We start from the raw sequence: 16,164 nt of genomic DNA, 5'->3' as shown, positions 1-16,164 counted from the left end.
TTTCAGGTTAAAGTTACTACAAGGCTGATCCCTGAATAAGCTGAAGTATTAGCATGCTTTAACTAAAAGTATGAATATTTTTGTTACCTTTTTCTTATATTTAGAAATACAGAAAAAATAATTAAATTTAAAAAGTACCTCTGAATGATATATGGCTTGCTGTGAAATTAATGACTCCGGGTTTTGTTTAGCAAGAAGAGAAAGAATTGCATCGGCATGAACTTTTTTATGGGGCATCCTAATCACTTGTCCTTCACTGGGAGGATCATCTTCCTAAATAAAATACAAAGATAATACAATCAAAAAACAAGAATTAATCCCCCAAACAATCACATTTTTCATATTAATAATTCATGATTCATAAAACTTAAGTCATTATGAATATGATCATATTGGCACTTTACACAAAGAAGATGGACTCTTTACTATCATTTAGATCTCATTTCTATTCAACTACACTAAAATCCTTTGTGTTTGCCTCAAATACAGTCATCAGTATAAAATAATTTGGTTACATATGAATTGGAGATTTACTGTAAAAGATGAAAATTAGGCCTTCTGTCCCATGAGACTGAGTGACAATGATTCATCGACATTCTATTCAGGATCGCCAAGTGTTTCTCACATACTTTCCTGCTTCCGGTGGATGCAGCACACAGAGCTGGGCCCCAGTGTGGCAACGGGGGTGAAGCACCATGGTGCAACCTGGACCACAGGCAGAAATGAAAACCTACAGATTTGTTGAGGCACCTACAGACCTTTGATGGTACCTGTGCCTTTGTGCCAGAGAAGGCAATGGCACCCCACTCCAATACTCTTGTCTAGAAAATCCCATGGACGGAGGAGCCTGGTGGGCTGCAGCCCAAGGGGTTGCTAAGAGTCGGGCACGACTGAGTGACTTCATTTTCACTTTTCATTTTCATACTTTGGAGAAGGAAATGGCAACCCACTCCAGTATTCTTGGCCTGGAGAATCCCCCGGGTGAGGAGCCTGATGGGCTGCTGTCTCTGGGGTCGCACAGAGTTGGACACGACTGAAGCGACTTAGCAGCAGCAGCAGTGCCTTTGTGCTGACCTCCAGTGCTGTTGAGGGAGCACGAAGACCCAGCTTAGACTTCTCGGCACCTCAATATAGACCAGTTCGCCAAATGAAGGACAGTGTACGCCACAGAGCCAGAAAACTGAATTCCTTGTAAATACCAGTATTAACATGACTTTAGACTCCATTAATTGTAATTCTACCTAAGTATCTTATGTTTAATGTAATAAAGTTTATTAACTCTGGAGTACAAGTCTTTATCCCCCAGGTGTACACAGGTAATCAGTACATAGGTACTGATTCATAACTTCAAAGTTAGTCTCAGTTTTCCAAGATTGTATTTCTGCATGTGATTCTATCATAAATTTGTAGCATATCTGATTTTAGGCTTAGTAAAAATATTGAAATTAATTAGTTTTAAATGCAGAGAAAGAAAGATGTTATAATTTAGTCTTGGTTCAGGGTCAGCATTTACTTTGAACAAACCTAAACATGCTTTGGCACCAAGATATAGTTCTAAGAAGGGATAAAAATGCCATAATGACATATGAAGTAGGCCAAATATTAGTTTAATGCTTCTCTGAAAATAAAGACTTCTCCTTTAGTCTTCCCCCAGTATTATTTTATAAAAGTGACTTCCACTTTCTTCAGAATAGACTCAACCAATTACTCATAATAATTACTGTTAGAAAAGCAACTGCCCTATTAAAATCTTATCAAAATGCTCCTTTATTATTTCAAACTCCCACATATAGTACAGAAAATTGTTTTAACACATTTTGAACATATGAATCTCCAGATTAGGCATCTTTCATTACTGTGTCTTTAATAGTGTAAAGATGCTATATGGCATCTTTCATTTTTTGTTTGTTGGACTTGACAAACACCAGCCCCTTGCAACTCAAGCTTTAGAATTCATATAGCCCCAATTAGAACTCAAAATTTACAGTTCTTAGCTTGACAGAACTTAACATCAAGTTTCCCTGTTGGCTCAGATGGGAAAGAGTCTGACTACAATGTAAGAGACCAAGATTCGATCCCTGGGTTGGAAAGATCCCCTGGAGAAGGAAAAGGCAACCCACTCCAGTATTCTTGCCTGGAAAATCCCATGGATGGAGGAGCCTGGCTGGCTACAGTCCACGGGGTCGCAAAGATTTGGACATGACTAAAGCGACTTAGTATACATAGCTTAAGCTGATAGCTTAAAATGAAAGGCAAAAGTATTATGTATCCACATAAAAATCTGTCACTATATAGCTATGTGACACAAATAAGTGATTTAACCTCCTTCAACTCAAAGTAAAATAAGTACTAACATATTTTTAACAAAGGATGCATATCATCCTTTAAGATGCTTTTTTAAAATATAGAGGTTTAGGCTTCTAACCGCCCACACACATACATGCATACCACATAATCCTCATGACCTACTGAATTCACTTATCAGAGGGTGGGGCCAAAGACACACATTTTTAAAAGTTCCACTGGTGAATTTAATATACAGTCCTACTTTACATCATGTGAATGGGTTGCTTTAAAGAAATTTCTAGCATTATGATTATAATGGGATAGAAGAACATGATGTTTCAAAAGTATACCAATCTCCTTCTGTTTCATCATGATCATATACAATGATACAAATGAAAAGATTAATGTAACTAGCCTTCTACTTCCAGTCAAGATGGAGTAATAGAGACCAGAAACATTGCTTGAAACAACGAAAACATGGACAAAGTATGTGAAAAAATGCATTTCAAAACATGGAGCATCAGTCAACAAAAAACAATGATCCCTGAGAAACGGGAAACAAATCAGAAGAAGCCTATGACTGCTCCAGCTTGCAGCTTATAGGTTTCCAGACTGTGGCACAGGAGCCTGAGCTGGAAAGATGGAGCTGAAACTCCAGGAAGGCCAAGACAGCTAGAGTTCCTAAGACAGGCTGCTGCTGCTGCTGTTGCTGTTGCTGCTAAGTCATTTCAGTTGTGTCCGACTCTGTGAAATGCCATAGACGGTAGCCCTCCAGGGTCCCCCGTACCTGGGATTCTCCAGGCAAGAACACTGGAGTGGGCTGCCATTTCCTTCTCCAACGCATGAAAGTGAAAAGTGAAAGTGAAGTCGCTCAGCCGTGTCTCACCCTTATGACCCCATGGACTGCATCCTACCAGGCTCCTCCGTCCATGGGATTTTCCAGGCAAGAGTACTGGAGTGGGTTGCATTGCCTTCTCCAAAGACAGGCTGCTAGAAAAGTGAAAGCTGCAGAGAGAGAACTCTGGAGAACTGCAGTTGATTCCCTTTGAGTATTAAGCTGATTACTAATCAGCAGATGCATTTGAGGCAATTACATGAGGCTGCAGGAACAAGCACCTGAGAAGGGATTGGCTCTAACAGTGCCTGATGTTAAATAACATCATATATAACAAAGGACAATGGTTGTTCCCACTGGCCACACTGGAAAACCTCAATACTGAGGCACTGAGTGGAGTACATAGAAGAGTCTTCTCTCCACAGTGGGGGATAAGTAGCCTTAGATTGAGTACCACTGTGGTATTGCCTAAAAAACCATAAAAGCAAGACTCAAAAGGATAAAACTGTCTCTAAGTACTCAGCCATTTCCTGAGCAATGCTCAGAAATATTTATAGTAATATAAAAGTGAAAGAAAGTGTCCTGTCTGACTCTTCGCAATCCCATAGACTGTACCCCACCAGGGCTTCTCTGTCCATGGGATTCTCCAGGCAAGAACACTGGAGTGGGCTGCCGTTTACTTCTCCAGGGGATTTGCCCAACCCAGGGATCAAACCAGGCTCTCCTACATTGCAGGAGGATTCTTTATCATCTGAGGTATTAGAGAAGCTCAGTAATATAAAACATATTATTCAGTTAAATATGAATGTAAATAAAAAACATATTACCCAGTTAAATATAAATATAAGCATATTACTCAATATAAAACATAACTCAGTATATTTTATATTGCCCAGTACTATAAAACATATTTCAGTTCAGTTCAGTCATTCAGTCATGTCTGACTCTTTGTGACCCCATGATTGCAGCACACCAGGCCTCCCTGTCCATCACCATCTCCCGGAGTTCACTCAGACTCACGTCCATCGAGTCGGTGATGCCATCCAGCCATCTCATACTCGGTCATCCCCTTTTCCTCCAGCCCCCAATCCCTCCCAGAATCAGAGTCTTTTATAATGAGTCAACTCTTTGCATGAGGTTGCCAAAGTATCAGAGCTTCAGCTTCAGCATCAGTCCTTCCAAAGAACACCCAGGACTGATCTCCTTTAGAATGGACTGGTTGGATCTCCTTGCAGTCCAAGGGACTCTTAAGAGTCTTCTCCAAAACCACAGTTCAAAAGCATCAATTCTTTGGCGCTCAGCTTTCTTCACAGTCCAACTCTCACATCCATACATGACCACTGGAAAAACCATAGCCTTGACTAGACGGCCTTTGATGGCAAAGTCATGTCTCTGTTTTTTAATATGGCTATCTAGGTTGGTCATAACCCTCCTTCCAAGGGGTAAGCATTTTTTAATTTCATGGCTGCAATCACCATCTGCAGTGATCTTGGAGCCCCCCACAAAGAAAGTCTGACACTGTTTCCACTGTTTCCCCATCTATTCCCCGTGAAGTGATGGGTCCAGATGCCATGATCTTTGTTTTCTGAATGTTGAGCTTTAAGCCAACTTTGTCACTCCCCTCTTTCACTTTCATCAAGAGGCTTTTTAGTTTGTCTTCACTTTCTACCATAAGGGTAGTGTCATCTGCATATCTGAGGTTATTGATATTTCTCCGGGCAATCTTAATTCCAGCTTGTGCTTCTTCCAGCCCAGCATTTCTCATGATGTACTCTGCATAGAAGTTAAATAAGCAGGGTGATAATATACAGCCTTGACGTACTCCTTTTCCTATTTGGAACCAGTCTGTTGTTCCATGTCCAGTTCTAACTGTTGATTCCTGACCTGCATATAGGTTTGTCAAGAGGCAGGTCAGGTGTTTTTTAGCAATATAAAACATAGAAGGAAAAGGTCTACACAAGATTTTGGCAGATAACTTAAAAAAAGCTCTTCTTAAAGATTATGAGAACTCCATGAACAGTATGAAAAGGCAAAAAGGCATGACACTGAAAGATGAACTCCTCAGGTCGGTAGGTGCCCAACATGCTACCAGAAAAAAAGCAGAGAAATAACTCCAGAAAGAATGAAGAGACAGAGACAAAGCAAAAACAACACCCAGTTGTGGATATGATAGGTGATGGAAATAAAGTCCGATGCTATAAAGAACAATACTGCTTAGGAACCTGGAATGTTAGGTCCATGAATCTAGGCAAATTGGAAGTGGTCAAACAAGAGATGGCAAGAGTGAAGATTGTCATTTTAGGAATCAGTTAATTAAAATGGACTGGAATGGGTGACCTTAGCTCAGATGTCCATTATATCTACTACTGCGGGCAGGAATCCCTTAGAAGAAATGGAGTATCCATCATACTCAACAAGAGTCCAAAATGCAGTACTTGGGTGCAGTCTCAAAACTGACAGAATGATCTCTGTCCATTTCTAAGGTAAACCATTCAACAGCACAGTAATCCAAGTCTATGCCCTGACCAGTAATGCTGAAGAAGCTGAAACTGAACAGTCTATGAAGACCTACGAGAACTTCCAGAACTAACACCCAAAAAAGATGTCCTCTTCATTATAGGGGACTGGAATGAAAAAGTAGGAAGTCAAGAGCTACCTGGAGTAACAGGCAAATTTGGCCTTGGAGTACAAAACAAAGCAGGTCAAAGGCTAACAGACTTTTGCCAAGAGAACACACTGGTCATGGAAAACACCCTCTTCCAACAACACAAGAGAAGACTTTACACATTGACATCACCAGATGGTCAGTACTGAAATCAGACTGATTATATTCTTTGCAGCCAAAGATGGAGAAGCTCTATAAAATAAGCAAAAAAAAGACTGGGAGCTGACTGTGGCTCAGACCATGAACTCCTTATCGCCAAATTCAGACTGAAACTGAAGAAAATAGGGAAAACCACTAGACCATTCATGTATGACCTAAATCAAATCCCTTACAATTATACAGTGGGAGTGACTAATAGGGATTAGATCTGATAGACAGACTGCCTAAAGAACTATGGATGGAAGTTTGTGACATTGTACAGGAGGCAGTGATCAAGACCATCCCCAAGGAAAAGGAATGAAAAAAGGCACAATGGTTGTCTGAGGAGGCCTTACAAATAGCTATAAAAAGAAAAGAAGCAAAAGGCAAAGGAGAAAAGAAAGATATACCCATTTGAATGCAGAGTTCCAAAATATAGCAAGGAGAGATAAGAAAGCCTTCCTCAGTGATCGATGCAAAGAAATAGAGGGAAAACAATACAATGGGAAAGACTAGAGATCTCTTCAAGAAAATTAGAGATACGAAGGGAACATTTCATGCAAAGATGGGCACAATAAAGGACAGAAATGGTATGGACCTAACAGAAGTAGAAGGTATTAAGAAGAGGTGGCAAGAATATATATATAGAAGAACTATACAAAAAAGATGTTCATGACCCAGATAACCACAATGGTGTGATCACTCACCTAGAGCCAGACATCCTGGAATGCAATGTCAAGTGGGCCTTAGGAAGCATCACTACGAACAAAGCTTGGAGGTCATAGAATTCCAGTTGCTGCTATGTTGCTGCTGCTAAGTCACTTCAGTCGTGTCCGACTCTGTGTGACCCCATAGACAGCAGCCCACCAGGCTCCCCCATCCCTGGGATTCTCCAGGCAAGAACACTGGAGTGGGTTGCCATTTCCTTCTCCAATGCATGAAAGTGAAAAGTGAAAGGGAAGTCGCTTAGTCATGTACAATTCTTCACGACCCCATGGACTGCAGCCCACCAGGCTCCTCCGCCCATGGGATTCTCCAGGCAAGAGTACTGGAGTGGGGTGCCATTGATACAAATACTAAAAGATGATGCTGTTAAAGTGCTGCGCTCAATATGCCAGCAAATTTGGGAAACTCAGCAGTGGCCATAGAACTGGAAAAGGTCAGTTTTCATTTCAATCCCAAAGAAAGGCAATGCCAAAGAATGCTCAAACTACCATACAATTATACTCATCTCACATGCTAGCAGAGTAATGCTCAAAATTTTCCAAGCAAGGCTTTAACAGTACATGAACCATGAACTTCCAGATGTTCAAGCTACATTTAGAAAAAGCAGAGGAACCAGGGATCAAATTACCAACATCTGCTGGATCATCGAAAAAGCGAGAGAGTTCCAGATAAACATCTACTTCTGTTTTATTGACTACGCCAAAGCCTTTGACTATATGGATCACAACAAACTGTGGATAATTCTTCAAGAGATGGGAATAAGAGATCACCTGACTTGCTCTTGAGAAATCTGTATGCAGATCAAGAAGCAACAGTTAGAACTGGACATGGACCAACAGACTGGTTCAATGTTGGGAAAGAAGTACATCAAGGCTGTATATCGTCACCCTGCTTATTTAACTTATATGCAGAGTATATAACTTATATGTAGAGCATATTAAGTTATATGCAGAGTATATAAGGTGAAATGCTGGGATGGATAAGACACAAGCTGGAATCAAGACTGCTGGGAGAAATATCAACAGCCTCAGATATGCAGATGATACCACCCTTATTCCAGAAAGTGAAGAAGAACTAAAGAGCCTCATGATGAAAGTGAAAGAGGAGAGTGAAAAAGTTGGCTTAAAACTCAACATTCAGAAACCTCAGATCATGGCATTTAGTCCCATCACTTCATGGCTAATAGATGGGGAAACAATGGAAGCAGTGAGAGACTTTATTTTGGGGGGCTCCAAATCACTGCAGACGGTGACTGCAGCCATGAATTAAAAGACGCTTGCTTCTCGGAAGAAAAGCTATGACCACCTAGATAGCATATTAAAAAACAGAGACATTACATTACCAACAAAGGTCCGTCTAGTCAAAGCTATAGTTTTTCCAGTGGTCATGTAAGGGTGTGAGAGTTGGACTATAAAGAAAACTGAGCACTGAAGAACTGATACTGTGGTGTTGGAGAAGACTCTTTGAGAGTCCCTTGGACTGCAGGGAGATTAAACCAGTCCATCCTAAAGAAAATCACTCCTGAATATTCATTGGAAGGACTGATGCTGAAGCTGAAGCTCTAATACTTTGCCACCTGATGCCAAGAACTGACTCATTAGAAAAGACCCTGATGCTGGCAAAGATCAAAGTGGGGAGAAAGGGACGACCAAGGTTGAGATCGTTGGATGGCATCACTGATGCGATTAACATGAGTTTGAGTAGGGAGTTGGTGATGAACAGGGGGTACAGTCCATGGGGTCGCAAAGAGTCAGACACAACTAAGCGACTAAACTGAAAGATTAACATATAACTACCACGTTATCCACCCATTCCTCCCCTAAATATTTGTCAAAGGGAAATGTAAGCATCTATGTCCATACAAAGACTTGCACACAAGTGTTCACAGCAGCTTTATTTGTAATAGTCTCAAACTGGAATAAACCCAAATGTCCATCAACAGGTGAACAGACAAACAGTGGTACATCCGTACAATAGCGCACTACACAGCAATAAAAAGGAATGAACTATGATACCAGCTATAACCCAGATATATCTCAAAATAATTATGCTGCATTAAAGCAATCACACACACAAGAAGAATACCTGCCATGTGATTCCTTTTATATCAATCTAGAAAATGTAAACTAATCTATAGTTACAGAAAGTGAATCAGTGGTTGGTGGCAGAGGTATACTGGATGAGAAGAATGATGAAAGATGAGAAGGAGGGATAATGAAAGGGCCTGAGGAAACTTTTGGGAGTGATGGATGATGAGTATGTTTATTTCATTAACGGTGATAATTGCTTACAGACGTATACATATGTCAAAAATTATCAAGTAAGTTTTAAAAGCAACAATATTAGCAATGCTTAGCAAAGACTATGGATAAATGTGGGCTTCACCAGTGGCTCAGAAAGTAAAGAATCTGCCAGCAATGCAGCAGACCCAGGTTCATTCTCTGGGTCAGCAAAGATCCCCTAGAGAACAGACTGGCTACCCACTCCAGAATTCTTGCCTGAAGAATGCCATGGACAGAGGAGCCCAGCATGTAGTCCATGGGGCTGAAAAGGGTCAGACACACTGAGTAACTAACAACACATGCACACACACACATGGATAAATGCAGATGAAAGTTGAGCACAACAACCCTTCCTCACTTAGACTGTTTGAAAACATAAAAAGTAAAGATTTCTATTTCTTAATAGTTTTCAAAAGAAAATCCCTATTATAATTTCTGTGAGGTACTTATATAATATATAACTTGATATCTATATAAAACTACATTTTTAAGTGCCTTTTTGTCTATAAAGCTAAACAATAACTAGGAAGAGTTAGTACCCGTGGTTCCTATTTTAGTAATTCTTTTAAGACTAACTAAATCCAGTTATTTTTTTAGCATAAAGAATTATAATCATGGTTAGGGAAAAATAACAAATATATTATAAGAGACTTGGTTTCAACACTGAAGGTACTGCCGGCAACATTACAAAGGCATTTACAATATCTCCAAGTGACAATGTACACTAAGATTTTCATTATCTAATTACATTAATTGCATGTTTCAACTACTGGAGCCACAAGGATTAACAATAATTTTCTATTCATTACAATTTTCTATTATTATAATTACAATAATGAAATATATAGATATGATAATAAGATGTATAAGAAACTTTAAATTCCTTCATTGATATTTTATTAAAGTTTACGACTATAATTCAAATATTTGAGGGAAAACCCTGATCAGTTGCAGTAAGTTCATCAGGATATCTTTTATGTCAGAATTCAAAGTGATGTGAATCATTTCTTACCATTTCGAGGGCATCTTGCAAAGTACTGGATAAGCTATCATTTAGGTTTGCCAGATACAGTCCTTCATCTCCTAAAACTAGAAATTAAAATGCAAAAATTTAGAAACAGAAGAAACAATTTTAGTAAATAATCTCACCATAAAGTTGTACAACATTACCCTTAAACTCACACAATAAAAATACTGACAAACTTCATAAATCATAATTCACAAGCTAAAACTTGCCTGCCAATGCAAGAGACATAAGAGACATAGGTTTGATCCCTGGGTCGGGAAGATCGCCAGAAGAGGACATGGAAATCCACTCCAGTATTCTTGCCTGGAGAATCCCACGGACAGAGGAGCATGGAGGGCTAACAGTCCACAGGGTCACTAAGAGTCGGATGCAACTGAAGAGATTTAGCATGCATGCATGTTCAATCTCACCAGTACCTTAAAAAGTATATTTTATAACAAAGATGAGTGAGATGTTTGCTTCACTTACCAGCTTGTCAGAAATTAAAAAGAGCTATAAATATCAACTGGCGCTATGAAACTGAAAAAGACATAATACCTTCTATATACTATTGATACAATTAAAAACTGATTAAAAACTGATTTAAATTTCTGGAGTGCACGTTGGTAATGTATTGTTATTTTAACCATGAAATTAAAAGACGCTTACTCCTTGGAAGAAAAGTTAACTGAACTGAAGATATAAATGATAGCTTCCTTAAAATATGTGCCTACAAGTGAAACTGCTGAGTCAGATTTCAGTTCAGTTCAGTTCAGTTCAGTCGCCCAGTCGTGTCTGACTCTTTGCAACCCGATGAATCGCAGCACGCCAGGCTTCCCTGTCCATCACCAACTCCCAGAGTTCACTCAGACTCACGTCCATCGAGTCAGTGATGCCATCCAGCCATCTCATACTCGGTCGTCCCCTTCTTCTCCTGCCCCCAATCCCTCCCAGCATCAGAGTCTTTTCCAATGAGTCAACTCTTCGCACGAGGTGGCCAAAGTACTGGAGTTTCAGCTTCAGCATCATTCCCTCCAAAGAAATCCCAGGGTTGATCTCCTTCAGAATGGACTGGTTGGATCTCCTTGCAGTCCAAGGGACTCAAGAGTCTTCTCCAACACCACAGTTCAAAAGCATCAATTCTTGGGCGCTCAGCTTTCTTCACAGGCCAACTCTCACATCCATACATGACTACTGGAAAAAGCATAGCCTTGACTAGACAGACTTTTGTTGGCAAAGTAATGTCTCTGCTTTAAAATATGCTATCTAGGTGGGTCATAACTTTTCTTCCAAGGAGTAAGCATCTTTTAATTTCATGGCTGCAGTCACCATCTGCAGTGATATTGTGGCCCCCAAAAATAAAGTCTGACACTGTTTCCATTGTTTCCCATCTATTTCCCATGAAGTGATGGGACCATATGCCATGATCTTAGTTTTCTGAATGTTGAGCTTTATGCCAACTTTTTCACTCTCCTCTTTCACTTTCATCAAGAGGCTTTTTAGTTCCTCTTCATTTTCTGCCATAAGAGTCGTGTCAGCTGCATATCTGAGGTTAGTGACATTTCTCCCGGCAATCTTGATTCCAGCTTGTGCTTCTTCCAGCCCAGCGTTTCTCATGATGTACTCTGCATAGAACTTAAATAAGCAGGGTGACAATATACAGCCTTGATGTTCTCCTTTTCCTATTTGGAACCAGTCTGTTGTTCCATGTCCAGTTCTAACTGTTGCTTCCTGACCTGCATATAGGTTTCTCAAGAGGCAGGCCAGGTGGTCTGGTATTCCCATCTCTTTCAGAATTTTCCACAGTTTATTGTGATCCACACAGTCAAAGGCTTTGGCATAGTCAATAAAGCAGAAATAGATGTTTTTCTGGAACTCTCTTGCTTTTTCCATGATCCAGTGGATGTTGGCAATTTGATTTCTGGTTCCTCTGACTTTTCTAAAACCAGCTTGAACATCTGGAAGTTCACGGTTCACGTATTGCTAAAGCCTGGCTTGGAGAATTTTGAGCATTACTTTACTAGCATGTGAGATGAGTGCAATTGTGTGGTAGTTTGAGCATTCTTTGGCATTGCTTTTCTTTGGGATTGGAATGAAAATTGACCTTTTCCAGTCCTGTGGCCACTGCTGAGTTTTCCAAATTTGCTGGCATACTGAGTGCAGCACTTTCACAGCATCATCTTTCAGGATTTGAAATAGCTCAACTGGAATGCCATCACCTCCACTAGCTTTGTTCATAGTGATGCCTTCTAAGGCCCACTTGACTTTACATTCCAGGATGTCTGGCTCTAGGTGAGTGATTATCTTTGTCTTGAAGATCTTTTTTGTACAGTTCTTCTGTGTATTCTTGCCACCTCTTCTTAATATCTTCTACTTCTGTTAGGTCCATACCATTTCTGTCCTTTATCGAGCCCATCTTTGCATGAAATGTTCCCTTCGTATCTCTAATTTTCTGGAAGAGATCTCTAGTCTTTCCCATTCTGTTGTTTTCCTCTATTTCTTTGCATTGATCACTGAGGAAGACTTTCTTATCTTTTCTTGCTATTCTTTGGAACTCTGCATTCAGATGCTTATATCTTTCCTTTTCTCCTTTGCCTTTCACTTCTCTTGTTTTCACAGCTATTAGTAAGGCCTCCTCAGACAGCCATTTTGTTGTATTGCATTTCTTTTCCATGGGGATGGTATTGATCACTGTCTCCTGTACAATGTCATGAACCTCAGTCCATGAACAGTATGAAAAGCCAAAATGACAGGATACTGAAAGAGGAACTCCCCAGGTCATAGGTGCCCAATATGCTACTGGAGATCAGTGGAGAAATAACTCCAGAAAGAATAAAGGGATGGAGCGAAAGAAAAACAATACCCAGCTGTAGATGTGACTGGTGATAGAAGCAAGGTCTGATGCTGTAAAGAGCAATATTGCATAGGAACCTGGAATGTCAGGTCCATGAATCAAGGCAAATTGGAAGTGGTCAAACAAGAGATGGCAAGAGTGAACGTCGGCATTCTAGGAATCAGCAAACTAAAATGGACTGGAATGGGTGAATTTAACTCAGTGAACCTTATATCTACTACTGTGGGCAGGAATCCTTTAGAAGAAATGGAGTAGCCATCATGGTCAACAAAAGAGTCCGAAATGCAGTACTTGGATGCAATCTCAAAAACGACAGAATGATCTCTGTTCGTTTCCAAGGCAAACCATTCAATATCACAGTAATCCAAGCCTATGCCCCGACCAGTAATGTTGAAGAAGCTGAAGTTGAACGGTTCTATGAAGACCTACAAGACCTTCCAGAACTAACACCCAAAAAAGATGTCCTTTTCATTATAGGGGACTGGAATGCAAAAGTAGGAAGTCAAGAAACACCTGGAGTAACAGGCAAATTTGGCCTTGGAATGCGGAATGAAGCAGGGCAAAGACTAATAGAGTTTTGCCAAGAAAATGCACTCGTCATTGCAAACACCCTTTTCCAACAACACAAGAGAAGACTCTACACATGGACATCACCAGATGGTCAATACCAAAATCAGACTGATTATATTCTTTGCAGCCAAAGATGGAGAAGCTCTATACAGTCAACAAAAACAAGACCAGGAGCTGACTATGGCTCACATCATGAACTCTTTATTGCCAAATTCAGACTTAAATTGAAGAAAGTAGGGAAAACCACTAGACCATTCAGGTATGACCTAAATCAAATCCCTTATGATTATACAGTGGAAGTGACAAATAGATTTAAGGGACTAGATCTGATAGATAGCGTGCCTGATGAACTATGGACTGAGGTTCGTGACATTGTGCAGTTATATATTAGATATATGATATATGTTCAAGGATAGTCAGCAGAGAGCTATGTATGGTATGAAAACACTGAAAACAATCTAAATGCCCATTAGGGCACCACTAGATCAATTTAAAGGAGAAGGCAATGGTACCCCACTCTAGTACTCTTGCCTGGCAAATCCCATGGACAGAGGAGCCTGGTAGGCTGCAGTCCATGGGGTCGCTAAGAGTCGGCACGACTGAGCGACTTCACTTTCACTTTTCACTTTCATGCACTGGAGAAGGAAATGGCAACCCACTCCACTGTTCTTGCCTAGGGACGGAGGAGTCTAGTGGGTTGCTGTCTATGCGGTCACACAGAGTCGGGGCGCGACTAAAGCGACTAAGCATCAGCAGCAGCAGATCAATCTAAACAATCTAAATGGCCAATCACTGAGAAAAAGAGGTAGGACTACACGTATTAATACATGAAAATGTCCACAACGTATTTAAGGTTAAAAAAAATTCAGGTTTCATAACAGTATGTATAATATCACCCTATTTTTAAAGGTAACATATAGATGTATTTAGGTACCTATATATGCAGATTTTAAAAAAAACTGGAAAGTATACCCCAAACTTTTAATAGTGATACTTCTGGAAGGTGGGATTTATGAGGGAGATTTTAGAGTCTGAGGTTAAGGTTTAGAAAATTAACTTGCAGAGTCCACATTCTTTCTACTATACTATGTTAAATATTACAAACTAAGTAAAAACATTTCACACAGAAAAGTATTACTTAGGAAGGATCATAATTTAACCAGTGAAATCAATTGATACAAGTTAACTTACTCTTAGGAGCCACTTTGAGATCACAGTTAAATAAGATCTCTCCTTCAGAGATGGGTCTATCTAAGGTTTCCGTTTCAGTGGCAGTAACACTCAAGGTACTCTCAACAGTGGAGGAATCTGAACTTGGCATCTGTATGGGGGAAGGAGCCTTGATGCCAGCAGGAAGTGACATAAGGGCAACTGGCTTTGGAGGAGCAAGCTGAGCAGGGAACTCCTCGCTCTCAGGTTCTTCATCCTTGGCCACAGACATTACACTAAGAAGAAAGAGACATGGTTTGAATTTAGGTCAGTGAAGGCCTATATTCATTTTTATATAAGAAAATAGATATAGGGATTTCCTGGGCAATCTAGTGGTTAAGACACCATGCTTCCACTGCAAGGGGAAAGGGTTTGATCCCTGATCAGAGAACTAAGATCCCTCAGGCCACACAGTATAACCAAATAATATGAAAAAAAAAAAAAGACTAACCTTTAGACATATTTCTATATTAACATAATCTGTACTACTATAATCAACCAAAAAGATCTATTTTTCCAAAATCATCTTCATGTTTTAATCTCTTGAAAGTTCTACCATCCCTAAAATAAAGCTTACATGGGGCTACATGGTAATATAAAACATCATAGTAAACACCATCCAGTCTCAGGGTTAGGGTTAGGGTTAGGGATTAGGTGTTAGGGTTAGGGTTAGGAGATTCACACTGAGGAAAAGTCATATTCTATTTTATTAACAATATTATAGATATCTGTATTTTAATCTATTTCCCCCCAAAATTAGTCTGATTCTCCCTCTCCCCAAAAATTTTGTTTTAAAAAAGAGAACTGAAGGAATAAATAAATTTGGTAAAAACTTAAAATTTATGAAACTTCTTCTTACTATAGATTAGCTCATGAATTATAAACTTTTATTTATCATTTCTGATGTTTTCAATAGGTCATCTAAGTCAACTTAAGGTAAAATGTATAGTTGCTAAAGGTGAATATATTATCATTTACATAGCTCTTGGGTGAAGCTCTTCTTGAAGAGAGTTGGGATTCTCTTCTTCCAGTGGCAGGTCTCTATTACTCCATGGCTTGGGAAGCTCTGGGCTTGACATCTTCAACTTATCAGTTGAAGTCTCTGACAAAGTCGGGGTAAGAGCAGCTGCGGGGGGAGGTGTAGTCACTGGGGTGACTGCTGGGGTATTAACAAGTGTGATGGCAGGCATATCATTTCCTAAAGGTTGTATTAAAAAGAAAGAAAGAGTCAATATGAAGTCTACAGGAAGGCAAGATATGTTGTTTCAGATAGCCTTTAACATTTTGGCATACAAATGACAACAATGATTAATAATAATAATTAAGGCCCTTAATGGGAAAATCTCCAAATTAGTTTAGTAAAATACAAAAAAATAACCTTGAAAAGACTTCAGTTTCAACATTACCATGAACTTAAAACAATCTAAATGTCTACCAGATCATATACTTTAAAAAGTGGCAACCAAATCCTTAGTTTCCCTTCCAGCAAAAGTGATTTCCTAAAACTTAATCAGCAACAGCTATGTGTATACTAATCTACAAAGACTCTCATACAACAAACCATAATAGTTGCAAAAATTAAAACTGATTTAT

The 16,164-nt window shown here is 39.6% G+C and overlaps 1 protein-coding gene across 7 annotated transcripts in view; it reads right to left on the bottom strand.

Moving 5' to 3' along the window:
* Positions 1–16,164, bottom strand: part of KIAA0586 (KIAA0586 ortholog) — a 138,265-nt gene that overhangs the window by 58,400 nt on the left and 63,701 nt on the right. For all 7 annotated transcript variants that reach the window (XM_069596716.1, XM_069596719.1, XM_069596718.1 and 4 more), the window contains 4 exons: positions 15,550–15,769; positions 14,554–14,807; positions 9,945–10,021; positions 139–273 (listed from right to left, as the gene is read on the bottom strand). In XM_069596716.1, coding sequence (XP_069452817.1) covers positions 139–273; positions 9,945–10,021; positions 14,554–14,807; positions 15,550–15,769 — 686 coding nt within the window. The remainder of the gene's footprint in view (positions 1–138; positions 274–9,944; positions 10,022–14,553; positions 14,808–15,549; positions 15,770–16,164) is intronic.

Source organism: Ovis canadensis, chromosome 7 (genome assembly GCF_042477335.2).
Source record: "Ovis canadensis isolate MfBH-ARS-UI-01 breed Bighorn chromosome 7, ARS-UI_OviCan_v2, whole genome shotgun sequence".
Classification (NCBI taxonomy): Eukaryota; Metazoa; Chordata; class Mammalia; order Artiodactyla; family Bovidae; genus Ovis; species Ovis canadensis.
Note: the sequence above shows the minus strand (reverse complement) of the source record. Positions and strands in the feature narration are given on the sequence as shown.